Below are 16969 nucleotides of genomic sequence, written 5' to 3'. Positions count from 1 at the left end.
CGCGGAAGGTGTTTGATGGAATGCCTGAGAGGACGTTGGTTTCTTGGAACGTGCTTCTTGACGGCCTTGTCAGAGCCAGCGATTTGGATGCCGCCTGGGAGGTGTTTGCGGAAATGCCGGAGCGGAATGTGTCTTCTTGGAATACTGTTATGGCTGGTTTCGTTAGTCATGGGTGGGCTCAAGAGGCAGTGGAGTTGTTTTCTGAGATGACAGAGGTTTATGGTTTGACGCCGGATGAGGCCACGATGGTTGGCTTTGTATCTGCTGTTCGCAGTCTCGGTCTACTTGGACTTGGGAGGACCGCACATGGTTATGTAATCCGGCAGGAGTTCTCACTGGATGGTGCTCTTGGTGTTGCTCTGATCAACATGTACACAAGGTGTGGGTGCATGGGTGCGGCATACCAATGCTTCTCAAGCGTCATCAGCAAGAATGTGGAGCACTGGACCTCTGTCATCGGGGGTTTCGCAGCACATGGTCACCCAGAGATGGCACTGAAATTGTTTGCCGAGATGAGGCAATTGGGCGTCAAGCCGAATGGTGTCACCTTCGTGGCCGTCTTGAATGCCTGCAGCCATGGTGGTCTTGTTGATGAAGGTTTTAGGTACTTCAACCTAATGCGCAACATGGGTATCAGGCCATCGATCCAGCACTATGGCTGCTTGGTGGATCTTCTTGGTCGTGCTGGGTTCTTGGAAGAAGCCTTCAACCTCGCTAGCAGTCTACCAGAAGAGCAGGGCTTTGTGATGTGGAGCTCACTACTAGCTGCTTGCCAAACCCATGGCAATGTCGACATGGCAGAGGTTGCTGCCCAGAAGTTGGCAGACACAAAGCCAAGCCATGGCAGCTCATATATTTTGCTATCAAACGCCTATGCACGTGCTGGTCAATGGGACGACTTGAAGAGGACAAGAAGCAGGATGGAGGAGCATAGGGTGGTGAAGAAGCCTGGGCTCAGCTGGATCGAGGTTGATGGCAGTTTACATTCCTTTGTCACTGCAGACAAGTTACACACAGAAAGCGAAGATATTTATCATATGTTGGAAGACTTGAAACTTAATTTGATATCAGCTGGTTCCGAACCTGAAACATTTGATCTTCCTGAAGTTTGATTCAGTAAGTTACTGTTGTTTATATTGAATATATCGTTTTTCTTTTTTGGAAGGGTTACATTTTTTGTTGTTGATAGAAATACATCACATGAGAGGTCTGTTCATGATCATGTGAACAATGGGGCATCGGAATATATCATATTGATTTGGTAAATTTCAGGTTGGTTTACACTTGAACTGTATCTACATATCTTTGTGGAGTGCCCTAGCTGCCGCAGTCATGAGAGGGAAAGAGTCATGATATGATTGTGTTCCTTCCATAAATACAAATATAACAGCATTTAAAACAGAAAAGGCTCTACTACTTAAAACACGTCGACCTTCAAGTTAACTGACATTTCCTTCTACTTAACGGGCATAAAGGTATTCAGCAGTAAATTCAGCAAAGTAGTTGCATATCTCAAATCAAAGAATAAATGTTGGTTGGGTAGTCGTGGAAGAGTAGAGGGCTGCGAGAAGGGAACACGAAGATGGGTGGGAAGTGGGAACAATGGGGGACAGGAGAAGAGAGCAGTACCTCTCCCTGTCTAAATAGGTGGACATGACATAATAGTGGGTAAATTCAAGCATCATTAAAGTGGTACTCACTGCGTTGGAAGGAGATTATTGGCTGAGCATGCGACGCCGCATAGCGTCAGTGTAGAACTGCAATTTGGTATTAAATCGCTCGATGCCGGCACCTATATGCACCTGTACAACCATCAATATGGAAGAAGAAGAAAACTTAACATGAACAGTTGGGTTTTACGGCTGTGGTGGATACATACGAGTTTCCCAGAAATCATATTTCCGTGGCCATATTCACAATCATGTAGGGATATTCCTGAAACCAATGTGAATGCAGAAATTGTTGCTAACAGATTCTGACTGGTTGGGTCAGATATCGATATCATCTGTAATTATCCAATATTTTCATATTTTTCTGACTTCAGTGAAACAAGCTCCAATTCGCGTTCAACTAAAGAAGTTTCATTAAGAAAAAATTGTCTTGCGGATTCGGATAACTGGATGCTGCAGCTACCTAGATATGGATACCAATTTGGATAGAGAAGTTGTTTTTACCCCAACCACCCTCTAGTTCGTATTTGTCTTGTCAGGTCAGGTCGAATAATAACACATTTATTTCATGATAGGATGGTCGATCCATCTATATCAGTACCATTTACACCTGAAAAAATTGACGAAATAAAACTTAGCTTTGCAATCCACAGCGTTGTTAAGTTAGATGTATATATCCGAAAAGGAAAATGGAATAATCACAAACTTTGGAGATAGTGAGAGTGTGCAAAGCGACCTTCAAATGCAGCATTTTACAACTTCGGTTTAGCTCTTTCGTCCAAGGAGTAGCATATATGCTCAAGCGCCGCGACGTGACCCTCGGCGACGGCCATGTGGACGTCGACGCCGCCCTTGGCTGAGCACGATGGCACAAACGTCATGAGCCCCTCGACGGGCAAGTCCGGCATGAGGAACGCGGATGGCGGCCCATGGCCGAGGTCAATCTGGTGGAACCTGAAACCCAGACTGCTGTCCACCTCCAGGTCCGGGCAGAGCATCGTGCCGGAGGTTGGCGCCGTGGCCGCGAGCTCCTCTCGGTTCACGTCCGCCAAGCTCCCGAAGTCCACGAACGACTGGATGTACGCGGCGTCGACGCGCCCAATGGCGTCGCGGATGGCACCTACCACGCCGCCGTAGGTCCAGCCCAGGACGTCCCGGACTTGGAGCCTCGGGAATGCCCACAGCACCATGTTCCCGAAGAAGTCCGGCGGGACGGCATGGTTGGCCCTGCCCCGGCAGTCCACGGCCACCCTGACCTGCGTGAACTCGTCGGGCTTCAGGCGGCGCGCCGCCGTGATCTTCTTCCACACGTGCGCGAGAAGGCACTGGAACGTGCTGCATGGGGCGCCGACGCGGGCCTTGAGCTCTGTGACGAACTGGGCCGTGAAGCGCAGCGTGAGATTCTTGATCTTGCACGTGGGGTGGGAGTAGGAGGAGCTACGACAGCCGTCTTCTTCTCCGCTGAACTCGGTGCACCGGTGGTCGAACGCCGGTGTCGGCACGCTCCGAGGCACGGCGGTCGCCGCGCGGTCGAGGGAAGGGGACGGGGCGGTGAAGTCGCTGGCTTGGCGAACTGCGCTGGCCCAGGTGGTGAGGAAGTTGCTGAAGGAGTGGCCGTCGGCCGCGTGGTGGTGGTGGATGATGCCGATCACGAGGCCGCCGCACTTGTACCGGTTCAGCTTGATCTGCAGCAGCGCCGCCCCGATGTTCTCCTGCGTGCCAACTGTTAGTTTGCCGGTGTCCGACCGACATTGTCCTACTGATGAAGCTAGTTACCCCCGGGGGCGGCAGTGCAGGGTACAGGCCCTCGGTGGTGGCGGTAAAGCAGCAGTCGGCGACCACGCTCGCCATATCGACAGGGACCTCGGCGTCCAGGACAAGCACGCCGTCGTTGTTGAGGTGGATGGAACGCCTGCCTGAGCGGTCGACGGCGAGCCGTCCGGCCAGGTGAGGGTACGGCGCGACAGCCCTGCGCAGGCCCTCCATGAGCGCCTCGTTGGACGGAGTCGGCGCGGGGTACACGAGGATGAGGGAAACAAAGATGTCCATGGCGGCGCGGTCGAAGAGCGTCAGCGGGATCATCTCGCCTGCGAGCGGGTGCGGCGCCGAGTACACCGGCTTCACCATCTTGCTGGCGGTCGTCTCCATTTCTTTTCTTTTCTTTTCCGGGTAAGTCGTCTCCATTTCAACTCACGTTATAATAGAGTTGGCTTTGTTGAGATATATAGATGGTAAGATGGTTCTGCGACTTCCATATGGAATATCTGACATGAACACTGCGCTTAACTAGTGCTATATGTATCACAATCAATAGGTTGCAACAGGCTTGAAGTTGAGGGACACGATTAGCTAGATGTATGCCATCAAGGACCGGCTGGGCTTCCGCTGAAGCAGCATCAAGAGCGAAAGGGATAACCTTTGCCGCCAAAAACCGTCCCTTGCCATCTCTGATCACCACCCCCGAAGCTCTGGATCCCAAGCTCACATCTCCTGATCCCAAGTTTACATCATACAGTATTTACAGTAGCAATTAGCATCAACATTGACAGCAACATAGCCTTCCGACGTCCCACACCAGGTGCTCGTTTTTGGCTGTGATTCTTTCCTTCCGACCTTGAAAAAGCTTGATACTAGAACCTGAACTGAAGTGCATGGATTCTGCATGAACATTTTGCCTTCTCCTCCACCATATATACCAGGCTGGCGACGTCAGAATTGTCTCTCTGATGGGCATCACTCTCTCATTAATTGGTCACAAGAAATTTATCATATATTGGAAGACTTGAAACTTAATTTGATATCAGCTGGATCCGAATCTGAAACATTTGATCTTCCTGAAGTTTCATTAATTCAAGAAGTTATTGATGTTTATATTTACGGCAAAGCTAAATCCTGCCGACTGGTGGTTTGCAACAGGCGCGTACGACCTGATGGCCCTTCGATCCCCACGTAGGACGCAGGCAACCGCTCGATAATTTCTTTCACTGTCACGCACGAGAAAAGGAAAGCTCCCTGCAAGCGACCGGAACGCCCGCCGCCGCCCATCCCGCAAGCGCCGCCGCCGGCTGCCATCTCCCTCCGACCCGTACAGCCCCCAATCGAGCCCCTCAATCTTTCATCTCCATCCATGCGAGATTCTGCTCCGTCCGCGCCATGGCTGCCATGGCCGAGCTCAGCCAGCTCCGGCTGTGAGAGGAAGAGAAACGGGAGAGGGAGAAGTCCAGGCGCCCACCACCGCCGGCTGCATCGACCTCAGGCTGGATCCGCTGCCCACCATCGCCGCATGTGCCTCGACCTCGGGCTGCATCCGCCGCCCATCATTACCGCCGGTGCCTGCCGCTCGGGCGGCAGAGGGAGCCGTCGTGCCGCTGCTCGCCTCGCGCGTCTGAGGGAGCGGTTGCAGCAACGGCAGTTTTGGCCTCTGAAGAAATTGCAGCAGCTTGCGTGTGACGGAGTGACTGCACTTTTGGCCTCTGAATAAATTACAGATTTGACCTCTGAAGCAACTGCACTTTGCTTCCAATTAGAATACCAAATAAGCAGCGGCAGTAACAGCTAGAACATGCGTACAAATGCATCATTTCAATCCAGAAAATTCTGTTTTTTAGTGTTCTTTTATCTGAAGAAAGTGTATGAGGCCAAGGTCTACTATTAGTTTTCAGAAAAATCAGACTTTCATTGTTCCATTCTTTCTTTGTGAAATGTAGCTTGGGTAAATTAAGAGGTAAATTTAGTTTCAACAGATAAATCCGAGGGACAATAGATGCAGTTTGTGTCAAGTAGATGTCCTATTATATTTACGAAAATGCTAAAATTCGAACCCAGATAACTTCTATGTAAATAGTACGATAATTTAGGCATCACGGGGCTGATAATTTGCATACAAACACCTAGGGGTAATTTTAACCCGGGGAATAAGTTGTTGAAAAACATCCCTGATAACTTATTTGTAAATCGCATGGTAATATACACATCGAAGACCTCATAATTTAGGTACAACCAGCACAAAAACTTTGACACGTGAAAAAAAGTTGTTAAAAATATATCACCGATAACTTTTCGTGTAAATAGCATGATAATATAGGCTCCTGGACATGATAACTTAGGTTCAAACACCACGATAACTCTGCCCCGTAAAAAAAACTTGTTGAAAATATAGTACCGATAACTTCTTTATAAATAGCATGATAATTTAGGCACCACAGAGCTGATAAGTTGCATATAAACATCGAGGGGTAATTTTAACCCGGGGAATAAGTTGTTAAAAACACCCCTGGTAACTTATTTTTGTAAATCGCATGGTAATATATACATCGCATACCTGATAATTTAGGTACAAATACCACGATAACTTTGACACGTGAATTTTTGTTGTTGTTGAAAATATACTTTCTTTGTAAATAACATGGTAATATACACTCCCGGACTTGATAACTTATGTACAAACACCACGTAACTTTGACCCGTGAAAAAAAGTTGTTGAAAACATACTTCGGTAACATCTTGTAAATAATAACATGGTAATATATGCCCCCGGACTTGATAACTTAGATACAAACACTACAATAACTTTGACTCGGGGAAAAAGATGTTAAAAACATACCACCGGTAACTTTTTGTGTAATAAGCATGATAATATAGGCTCCTGGACCTAATAAGTTAGGTACAAACACCATGATAACTTTGACCCGTAAAAAAAGTTATTGAAAATATATCACTAATTTCTTTCTCATGTAAATAATATGATAATATACACTCTCAGACCTGATAGCTTAGATACAAACACCACGATAATTTTGACCCGCGTAACAAAGTTGTTTGGAAACATACTCCGGTAACATCAGTATAAATAACATGGTAATATAGGCTCTCGGACCTGATAATTTAGGTACAAACACCTCGATAACTTTGACCCGTGAACAAAAGTTGATGAAAACAAAGTTTGGTAAGATCTGTGTAAATAACACGGTAATATACGCATAGCAGAGCTGATAACTTATTTAGCCAAGGCATGATAATTTTTGACCCAAAAAAAAGTATTCGAACCATGCCAAAAAAACATGGTCTCGCCGTGGCGGATTTTTTTTTGTAAAAACGGATTTTGGATCTAACAAGCGGTCTGAGCTATAAAACATTTTAAAATTTCAAAACAAAAACAATCTATAATGACATTAGCTTTTCCGCACTTTTTATGCCCGGAATCAGGGGAGAAAGCTAGAAGAAGTCATTTTTATGGCCAGAATTTTGCCTATGTAAACATTGTGGTAATTTATGTACCATATACGTGATAACTTGCATACCCAGGCGTGGTAACATTTTGCCTCAGAAAAAAAAGTTGTCGAAACATATCAACATGGGATCTAGTTTCGAAGGTCTCGTCGTGCCGAATTTTTTATGTGAAAACAATTTTTCGATCGGACCGATGATTTGAACTACAAAACATTTTGGAAATTCAAAATATGAGAAAATCTAGAGTGATGTCATCAATTTTGTCTTACATGCATGCATATAATTAGGCATTGTATTAAGAGTCATGATGTGCATGAAGAGAGAGAAAAACTAGTAATCACATGCATGTGAAGAAAAGTGGCTGCATGCACTCCGACTCGCATGCATGCACGCACTAGTTAGGTCGTCCTGATTTGTTGTTTAAAATCCGAACGACTGTGCGTTAGTACAGTCCTTATATTTAATGTATCATACAATATGTTTTTGGAAGTTGCATTTACTTATTATTAATAGAAATACATCTGAAGTTAACATATTGGTTTGGTGAATATCAGGTACTTTTACACTTGAACTGTATCTACATATCTTCTTGGAGAGCACCTCGTACTAAAGAGAAGTCACTATCATCTCCCTCAACTATCACAAAAGCATTTCACATGAAAATACAGTCTCGGATCACGAAACTGTGGCATTAAACCTTCTACTAGTCACTTAATCTCTAATATCTAGCTGTCAAATTGTGTAAACGAGAGCTTCATCTAGAGTGAAAACGTGGCCGAAAACTAGAAGTGCCAAATGGGGTCTTTTGGTCTCTTGATTTGGTTTTAGCAATGTCAACAACTATCATCCAGCCGTTTATTATCTGCACATAGAATTATAGACGTAAGCTTAATAGATAAGTCATACTCCCTCCGTCCGGAATTACTTGTCGCGCAAATGGATAAAAATGGATGTATCTAGAACGAAGATACATCTAGATACATCCATTTCTCCGACAAGTATTTCCGGACGGAAGGAGTATCATGTAAAGGCTATCCGAAAACAGAATTTTGTCAGCTACCTCTCCATTCATTGCTTTCAGAGCTGCACCACCAGCTTCTTCTGTGGTGTATTCTATGAAGGCATACCCTTTTGATCTTTTTGATATCCTGTCCATTATTATCTTGACTGCAATAAAGTAGTTCCTTGATATTCAGTATCCAAAAAATGGGTAATGGCTAGGCACAAACATTTCTTGCTAGTATCACAAACCTTCAACCAGCTCGCCAAATGGCTCAAAGACTTCCCTCAGAGTTTTCTCAGATGTATAAAATGAAAGCCCTGTCATACTAGACCAAATTAGTGACACCAAAATCAAAATATAACTGATTTTCTACCACTGTATATACTTATTATGTTTAACTGTTATTTGTGTTACAAACAGGAGCAACAGAAGTTTGTGATCTCAGCGCATGTCCAAGACTCACTTGCTCCAATCTAGCTTTTCTTTATATTGAATGAAAAGTGGCGCTTAGCACGTTTAAATATCAACACTAGATCTCAAATAGGGTTGAATTGTCTGATCTACACTACTTATATTTCTACAGTACAGAAAATTGGACATATAATTTACTGATTGATTGAACTTCCCTTTGAAAGAAAAGACACAAAGACTAGTACTTCAGAACAAGGCAGAGGGCATCGTCCATCTGCAAGGTTTAAGTGATCAAACAAACAAGCTAAATACATAGATAATATATCGGATGCCCTTTACCTGTAACAAAGAGCCTTTTAGTTTTGACATCAGCCACCTGAGTAGCTTCTGAGGATTTCAAGCTATCATCACCTGAAACCACAAGAAGTCCTTACAATCTGGCTCTTTTCACCAAGCTTGCTTAGAAGCATGGAAAGAAAAATCAAGTTCTGTAAATGTACTCCAGAGTCCAGACTTACTAGGTATGCTCTTGGTTAGTGTAAGATGTAAAAGAATCAATAGACGTCAAGTTTATATCAGATTAAGACATCAGGCTAATAAATTGCTTGAAACAAGAAATGATGTCCTTATAGTTGTAGCATCCCTCGTTTTCAAGTAAAACAACAGAAAACAAAAAAGGACAAGAAGGAGTAGGGTAGAAGGATCATGTCCGAGCATGAACCTCAGAAAAGACTTGCTCATGCCTTGGATGGTTTGGACTTTGGAGTTAAGAGTAAACTGACAGCAGTGCACTTTGCTATCAAAGAACTACCAGAGGAATGAGAACAAAAAGAATAAAAATTATAAGTATTTTATATTCAAAGCTTGAATTGCATCAAGAGATTTCTGCTTGGCAATGGAACACACAATATTCACACAAATCAATAACATGATGATAGGATTTAAGTACAGGCATATATAAATGAATGGGAGATCATCAGAAACAGAAGGGATGATATGAACCTCTGTAATCTTTTTTGTCTGATCCAAAGTTTGAATCTGGTAAAACAGATATGACTCCAGGAACATCTGTTGCATGAAGCTAGATTGTTGGTATCTTAATAAAGGCAGAATTGCCAATAAATAAAATACTGAAAGAATTATCTACCCAGGAGGATAAAGCACATGATGCTCACCAGCTAGCTCCTTTGCACATTGTTCGTCAATATGACAGCAGAATCCATAATTCTCTTCCCATGAAACGTGATATATGCTGACTTGTGCATCCTTTTCACTAGGAAGTTGAAAATAAACAATTATTTGTATCACTCATAGGCACATATATAGCAAAGTATTAAGTAGGTGGCCAATGATACTCTACATACTTCCCCAATACTTTCACTAGGATCTGGGTATAGTGGTCTACCATTTGTGCTTTTGTCACAACTTCAACCCCGGGCTTCTCCATTCGGACAAGCCAAAACTCACTTTTCTCGCTAGAAGAGTTGTTACAAGCAGCATCACTGAAGCTTCCAAGGTTAACTGGTGAGAGGCTCGAGCTGAGATTATCCTTCTCTGGCACATCACCTTTAACCATCCTAACAGCTAATACCCCAGGCATCTCTGCAAATTTGAAAGATCATAAGATAACATATACAAGTCCAAAGCATGTATACTTCAAGATTTGCTTTCATGAGCAAGATGTTTTCATGAGTACTACCCGTTCGTTATTCAAAGTTGCTCCTTTCCTGGTGAATCAGTCATATGTACGACAAAATCTGACACTATAAAATTGGTCAAAGTGTACTAGTCTACTACCATACTACCACCACATGTTTGATGTCTACTACAACATACACAATTCTGAATTATTCAGAGAATGGAACAGTAAGCAACGACTCCAGTCATCATCAAACTTGTACAATTGTCACTTGCGTTACTCTATTTTCATCACAATCCAGCAGAATCGACTGCTACGCTATTAACTGAAAGCAACTATCGCCCTAGAATTGGAGCTTCCATTGAAAAAAATAGCCAATTGCTCTGCACAGACATAGCCATTCAACAACATACTTGCAAGCTTCTTCGACGCTTCCTCATCGATCTCGCAGCAGAATTCGTAGTTCCTGTCCCACGACGCGTCATATATGCACATCTGCGCCTCCTGCTCACTGCATACGTTTTTTTGGGTGGTATCAGAGATTGCAGTAAAAACAAGAGATAATCTACCTACTACCAGTGGATACAGAAGGGAAAAGTAGTAGAGTCACCTTCCCAACACTCTGGCCAGTGTGGCAACGTAGTAGTCGACGGCCTCCGCGCGGGACACCTCGCCCCCGCCCTCCGGCTCAGGCGGGTCGTCCATGACCACCACCCACCTGGAGCAACGCGGGCGGGTAGAAGAGGCGGGGAGCGGCGAGTGAGGTGACGCGGCCGCGGCGAGGCGGTGGAAGCGGCGGCGAGTGGCCCAAGGAAGAGAACAAGGGGAGATGTGTGGGATAGAGGTGGCCTGGGCCGTGGCGCCGGTGGCGGTGGAGACAGTGAGGCCGCCGCCTAGGAGGAGGGAGCGGACGGCGTCCATGTCCAGAGGTGGGAGCTCGCGGGAATGGCTGGTACCGGCTAGCAAGGAGATGACGAGCTTCGCCGTGGGCCGAGAAAGAGAGAAATATCTCGTGGAGGTGTGGAAGCTGTGGGCCGCATGCGAGCAGTGAGCCCATAGACCGCTCTAGAGTTTTTTCTTCTTGTTTAATTAATCATGAATTTAGAACCTCGAATGTTGAGGCTCACAAATTAGCAAAGCATGCATTATCTCTGGGTTTTGGCCGCCATGTCTGATTAGGTCACCCATGAATTTGAATTTCGTCCTCGTAAATATTATGACGGGTGAATAAAAGCTTTATGAGTTTGTCTAAAAAAAAGATAATTTGTCTCAATTGTCTCAAAAAAAAGATAATTTGTCTCAAAAAATATATAACCGATCAGCATTTTCGCAACTCTGACATCCACCCGGCAGTTGGGTTGAAGCGGGAGCGAGCCGCCACACACCACACGGCGCGGCCGCGTGGGAGCCGCGAACCCGCCGTCGGCCGGGGCACCGGCGCGAGCCACGACGGCCGACGGAAAGCGCACGTCCCAGTCACCCCGTCCCGTCCCGCCCCGGCCGGCGTCGGCGAGAAACGTCGCATGGCAGGCACTCTCCGCAACGGCGACGCGAGAAGGTGCGCGGACCACGCGTGCGCGACGCTGCGTGCGTCCACCCTGACCCGACGGCATTGCCAAAGGTAGGAAGGCCCCCTCCCCTCCGGGTTTCCGGCTCGGTCGCGCTCCGCGACACTGTGCTCGACGCATGGCCGCGGGGGGGCTCGTCCAACGGCGCGAGGACGCGTGCCCGTCCGCTGTACAGGACCGCTCGGTCGCTTTCTCCACGACGAGCCGGTCGTCGCTAGTACCTACGAGTCGGCAATCAGTGAGGTTGCCTGCAGTGCAGCACCTGTCAGAGTACAGCACAGCAAGCGATGGACAGACAGACAGACAGATAGACTCGGGGCCGGCCGGGGAGACGAACCCAGCTCCGAGCTCCGAAGTGATGCGTTTCGACTTCTTCTCCTCGTCCGGCCGGCCGGCCTTGCGCCAACAAACAGATCGTCGATCGATCTCGATCCTCTGGCCGAGCAAGCGACGGCTCGATACCGTATCCTGGCCAGTCGTAGTCACACAGGCTCAGCTCAGAACTTCAGATCGGGGCAGCCAGAAAGTAATCAATTCCCTGGACCTAGCAAGCATTCGCATCAACATAATAGATGAATGACGATTCAGTTTTCCATCTTAGGAGGAACACATGCATGATTCCGTTATGAATGATCGGATCGGATGGATATGGCCCTTCAGCTCCGGTCAGGGAGACACGTATCGTGACCGTACACGGTGACACGTACCCATCTTGAATGATTTTCGACGAGTTTGTCCACTGTTCGGGTTGGGCCAACGCCCCGGCGCCAGGCAGCTGGCGTCAGTACAACTGCTGGTGACCGATTATTGAGACTCCACCATGCATGCATTATTACTCCTACTGATCTGAATAACTCGATTATGTGGAGTAGCAGTCTCCTGTTGCACTGGCTCTCTCCTGACAGTGATCCGCCGTAATTACATCTTACATGACCGTGACTCCACGATGATGATCGACGAGTACTGTGCCGCCCATGACCATGCATGAGTCCTGAATCTGTTTAATCTATGACTGCGATGCGTGATGACTTACTGAATTGATGGGTGTGGTGTGGGTTAGCTTGATTTAAACCATGCTAGTACCGAACTAAGCAACACGGCCAATCCGCATGCTGCGAGTGTGACGGCACGATATCGTTTCCGTCGCGGGAATGAGCTTATTCCGGCGGCGCAACTTAAGCTGAAATTAAAGCCAAGTGTTGCACTCCCGTGACAGCAAAATTGACGAGTGCCGTTACCGGATTAAGCAACGGCTTGTGTGATGCGTACCACTTCCATGTCTTTGGCCCAACCCAACCGTTTCCCTCCCAAGACTAGGCTTATTCCGGCAGTGCAGTCTAGGCAAAATTGAGCTAAATAGGTTTGAAGATCGCAAGAGAGATACCGTTCCGTCACAGTTATACAGAAGAAACAGCTCACCTGCAAAACTTGTCCCATGTGTCCATATGTATCATCCCTACAGGTCCACTCATAAGCATCGGTCTCAATCAATACTACACTATACTACCGCGAAAACTCCATGTATTTGGGAGAGAATTGGCTTAACAAAACCCGGAAGAGCAGCGGAGCACGCCAGCACGTAAACGTCCACGTCGGTCATGATACAGACAAATCGCCCGTATATATCCACACGTGAAGATGACCTTGTTTTTTATGCATATATAGGTCGGCAGGGGCACGGAAATTCACACCGGCTAGCCGGCCTATGTTGCCGGCCAAGTAAGCGCGCTACTAGTACACCGGTAGACGGGAGTAGGAGTACGTGGGTACGTGTATGGCGGCCATGCATGCACGTACGGCTCATGCTTGCTGGCGTTGGCAACTCGGATTTTTATCAGAGTCGTACTCCTAGCTACTAGCTAGACTTGTGAGTGCACCTAGCTGGTTAATCAAGCCGAAAACCTTCTCGCAAAAAAAATCAAGTCCAAAACCTACACCTACACCCACACAAACGTGTGGATCAAGACCATAGCGGAACCAAAAATGAGAATTTTCCCTCCAAGAGAGAGAGAGCGAGATTGTTCTCACGTTGGCTCCGGCTCCGGCTCCGACTCCCCAGCGCGCGCGCGTCAACGTCAACGTCAACGTCAGCGTTGCCCTAGCCCTCGGCACGGACGCACGTAGTTTATCCGTTTTTAATTACTCGTCGTAGAAATGGATGTATGTAGAACTAAATTACATCTAGATACATCTATATCTGTGACAAATAATTCGAAACGGAGGGAGTGTGTGCGTGCGTGACGCGCCGGGTCCCAGCCGGTGATGTGACCGTAGCCAAACCTTGGGCCACGTCATGGGTCTCTGCTGCTCCTACGACTCATCGCTGACACAGTGCCGTTCATCGTTCCGTTACGACTCCCAGTCCCAGCCTCCCAGGCAATCACTCCTGGCAACCGTGGTACGTACGATGCCGGTGGGGGTTCGGGCCTACGTACGCATACGTGAATCCATGATCCATTAAGTATGTACTCCCTCCGTACGTACTTCCTCTAAATGCTCTTATATTTCTTTGCAGAGCCAGTACATAGGTAATGGGAGGTAAATGCTTTTATATTTTTTTTACAAAGGAAGTACGTACGTAATGAATCATGGGTTCATGGGCCTTTTTCACTGTTTTGACCTTCTCAGCAAATCTTAGCACAAAATGAACTCTGTATAAAACTATTTCACGATTTGATCCTTTTCAGAAACGCCACGGACCGTGACGTTGCTGCACTATATGAAACGCCAAACTAGCTCGTGTTGCTGGCCTGGTCGAGGCGCTACGTGGCAGTGCAGAAACGCCTAAACGTATGGCGTTTCTGGAAACACCAAAGGGTGTGGCGTTGGTGCCCAACTATGAAATGCCAATGTTGATGGCGTTGCAAGTAACTTTTTACATTTGCCACTTATTTATGTAGGGGTGCAACGCTAGCTAGGTCGGTGTTTTTAAAGAGAGAAGAAATGCCGCGGCTTGTGGCGTTATCAAAAAGGTCAAATCATGAAATAGTTTTTGAAGAAGTTTATTTTGTGTTAAGATTTGCTGAGAAGGTCAAAACAATGAAAAAGGCCGGGCTCATGGACGCGGCGTTGTTCTGGCAGATGCATGAGACCGATCGGATTTTACTTTGGTCCGTCTCACGGTATGTATAGGTCGACGCCTTTGTTTCAGGGTGGCTCTCACGTGCTGTCGAATTCGAGGTGTACTGCACACAGTTGGCTGTTTGGTTGGGAGGATACGTACAAACGCCCGGCCGGTCCATTCGACCGTACGCCCTGGACAACAACGTCCCACCTTTCCTTCTTTTCCTTTTCGATCAGACAACGTCATGGGTCACAGAAAGATGTGAGACGTTTGGGCCGTGCGTGTGTCTAGCCAAGATGGCTCGTCGTAAAACTACGCGAAACCGCGGAAGCTCGTCGACGGCAGCTGCGCGTTATTGGCTCGACATGAATGGACCTGAGCTTAAGAGTCGACGTTTGTTATCAACAGGCCAGATTAGAAAGCCAAATAACAAGTACAAGTATGGGCCTTACAACTTACGAGAACACGTTTGAAGAAAATAAAAATTGCAAGCAGGCTCAAGAGAAATCCGGACATAAAAATTGCAAGGCATCAAAAAGGGAAAAATTGGGGAGTACCTAGTTAAAAACGTGAAAAATGCAGCATTAAGCATCAAGGAATGTGGTCGTGACCATAAGCTAAGCTAAGGTACATGTACTGAACAACCAAACTAGCTCATTTTAACCAACCATGGCCCCTTCAAAAGTTGGGGCGGGGGGATCTTTACCATTGAGAGCAAAGGTTGGAATCTGTCACCAAAACTTGAGGTACAAGTGATTCATCCGTCTCAACCAGGCGAATTGAAAGGTCATTCTTTTTGAACTGTAGAATGGTTGGTTGGCCAATGATCGTTTCCTTTCCCTCACGTGAAATGTCTATTTGTGTGGCTACATCGGACTGGCGCTTCATCTTCAAGCTAATCTTTCGGGCTTCGATCCTTCTCGAATTCGTTCGTTGGGACGGAGTTGACAGAGCTCTGACTGGTAGGTACATGCACTTACATGAGTGAAATCATGTTGTGAGAGTAACTGCTTTGTAATATTGGGATCCGGCCTTTGGGCCAAACACTCGAACTCATTTCTCAACTAATGGATGACGCAAATCTTATGCATCTGTTTTGGAAAATAAAACATAATAGTTTTGTGAGACTATGTACTTTATTGATCATGTTTGCATGCATAGATACCACCAAGATGATGCCTCCAAAAGATTTCTTTATAATTCTTAGTATTGAGAGTTACTCCATAATTTCTTGATTCCTGAATCCAATGCACTGTATCTATTTTTTAAAGGAGGATGACCTATGCATCAGGGTGATGCATCAGGGTGATGCATGCAATCATTTTATTAATTATTCACTAAGACCTTACAAAGTAATACATCAATAAGTCTGAAGCCATCATCTCGGCAACATCCGTCGCTACTCCTATCAACTTGATAAAATGATGCAGATTGTCTGAGCCGCATACCCATACCTCATACCAAAGACCAACATCTAAAGCCGGAGGCCCTAACCAAGCCGCATTGCCGGGGGTATATACCAGTCTGGCGCACTTTCAGTGGTCACCGCATGCATACACTGCAGAAGCCGCCACCACTGTCTTCCACCGATCCATCTCCAGAGCAGGTACTGATGCATTGACCTTGTCACGCCTGTCGTCGACGCCAGACAACACCACCTCCATGCGCGTGTCCATCATCACAGGTTTGTCACTGAGACCCCGCTGCGCCACACCGCCGAGTCTCACCATCGTCGATGCGGTAGATGCACACCACTCCACTCCTTGCATCCTCCGTCCAACAGCTGCTCCAAAACAATGCCCTCATGAGGGAGAGCGACGCTGAGAGCGCCACCATCATCTGATCCGGGATACCCGGATCCGGGGTTTCCCCAAAGCAGCGCAAGTGGGATAGAAGGTGGTTGCAATGGTGATGCCTTCAACAAAGTAACGACGTGTAGACGCTGCATCGCCTGCCATGACCGTAGTCGGAGCTCGGTTTTCACCGGCAACCACACCTCCCCAACTCGTCACCAGGACTAGCCCTGAGATCGAAGGATCTGACTAGCCGGCCAACCACCTTTGGCGGAGGAGGAGGACACCACCGCCACGCCCAGGGCCAGAGCCCCCGGCTTCCTCGTGCTGAGGGATGAACCCATGAGCCTGTGTGCCGTCGTCGGAGTCGACGAAACGCAGCAGGGACTGCAACCTGGGTCATGACCTGTCCGAACTCATCTGAATCCAGATCAGGCCCAACCAACGTCGTCCGCCGCCGCAAACTCGCCGATCCTGGTTGTCGTTACCACCCCACGTCACTACCTCTGAATGGCCGGAGCGAGCGTCGTTGCCGCGATCCTAAACTTTGGCCTGGGAGATCCGCCGCCGCCACGCCACACGGACTTTGCCC

The 16969-nt window shown here is 47.1% G+C and overlaps 2 protein-coding genes across 3 annotated transcripts; both read right to left on the bottom strand.

The window, feature by feature from the left end:
• Window positions 1–2422: 2422 nt before the first annotated feature.
• Window positions 2423–3884, bottom strand: LOC123130913 (tryptamine benzoyltransferase 1-like). The gene is made up of 2 exons (XM_044550702.1): window positions 3447–3884; window positions 2423–3382 (listed from the first exon to the last, which is right to left on the bottom strand). The coding sequence occupies exons 1-2, from the start codon at window positions 3852–3854 to the stop codon at window positions 2423–2425; spliced, it is 1368 nt and encodes a 455-aa protein (XP_044406637.1). The 5' UTR covers window positions 3855–3884.
• A 3495-nt stretch (window positions 3885–7379) lies between these two features.
• Window positions 7380–10987, bottom strand: LOC123128281 (organelle RRM domain-containing protein 1, chloroplastic). Of its 2 annotated transcripts, XM_044548250.1 has the most exons (9): window positions 10563–10983; window positions 10366–10463; window positions 9678–9915; window positions 9489–9586; window positions 9316–9381; window positions 8653–8724; window positions 8151–8219; window positions 7960–8066; window positions 7380–7761 (listed from the first exon to the last, which is right to left on the bottom strand). In XM_044548250.1, exons 1-9 carry the CDS (start codon window positions 10871–10873, stop codon window positions 7654–7656), a joined length of 1167 nt encoding a protein of 388 aa, XP_044404185.1. In that variant the 5' UTR covers window positions 10874–10983; the 3' UTR covers window positions 7380–7653. The 2 variants fall into 2 exon arrangements, 1 of the variants encoding a protein (XP_044404185.1); XR_006463021.1 differs by lacking the exon at window positions 7380–7761 and having other exon boundaries at window positions 8034–8066; window positions 8151–8587; window positions 10563–10987.
• Between the last annotated feature and the right edge of the window lie 5982 nt (window positions 10988–16969).

This window comes from Triticum aestivum, chromosome 6A (genome assembly GCF_018294505.1).
Source record: "Triticum aestivum cultivar Chinese Spring chromosome 6A, IWGSC CS RefSeq v2.1, whole genome shotgun sequence".
Taxonomy (NCBI): domain Eukaryota; kingdom Viridiplantae; phylum Streptophyta; class Magnoliopsida; order Poales; family Poaceae; genus Triticum; species Triticum aestivum.
This window is presented reverse-complemented; position numbering and strand designations above follow the sequence as displayed.

Coding starts and splice junctions, on each gene's coding strand:
- LOC123130913 (XM_044550702.1), bottom strand. CDS start 3,854: ATGGAGACGACTTACCCGGAAAAGAAAAGAAAAGAAATGGAGACGACC. Junction 3,383..3,446: donor CTGCACTGCCGCCCCCGGGG/GTAACTAGCTTC, acceptor GTTGGCACGCAG/GAGAACATCGGGGCGGCGCT.
- LOC123128281 (XM_044548250.1), bottom strand. CDS start 10,873: ATGGACGCCGTCCGCTCCCTCCTCCTAGGCGGCGGCCTCACTGTCTCC. Junction 9,916..10,365: donor AGCGTCGAAGAAGCTTGCAA/GTATGTTGTTGA, acceptor TCAAATTTGCAG/AGATGCCTGGGGTATTAGCT. Junction 8,067..8,150: donor ATTTGGCGAGCTGGTTGAAG/GTTTGTGATACT, acceptor ACTTTATTGCAG/TCAAGATAATAATGGACAGG.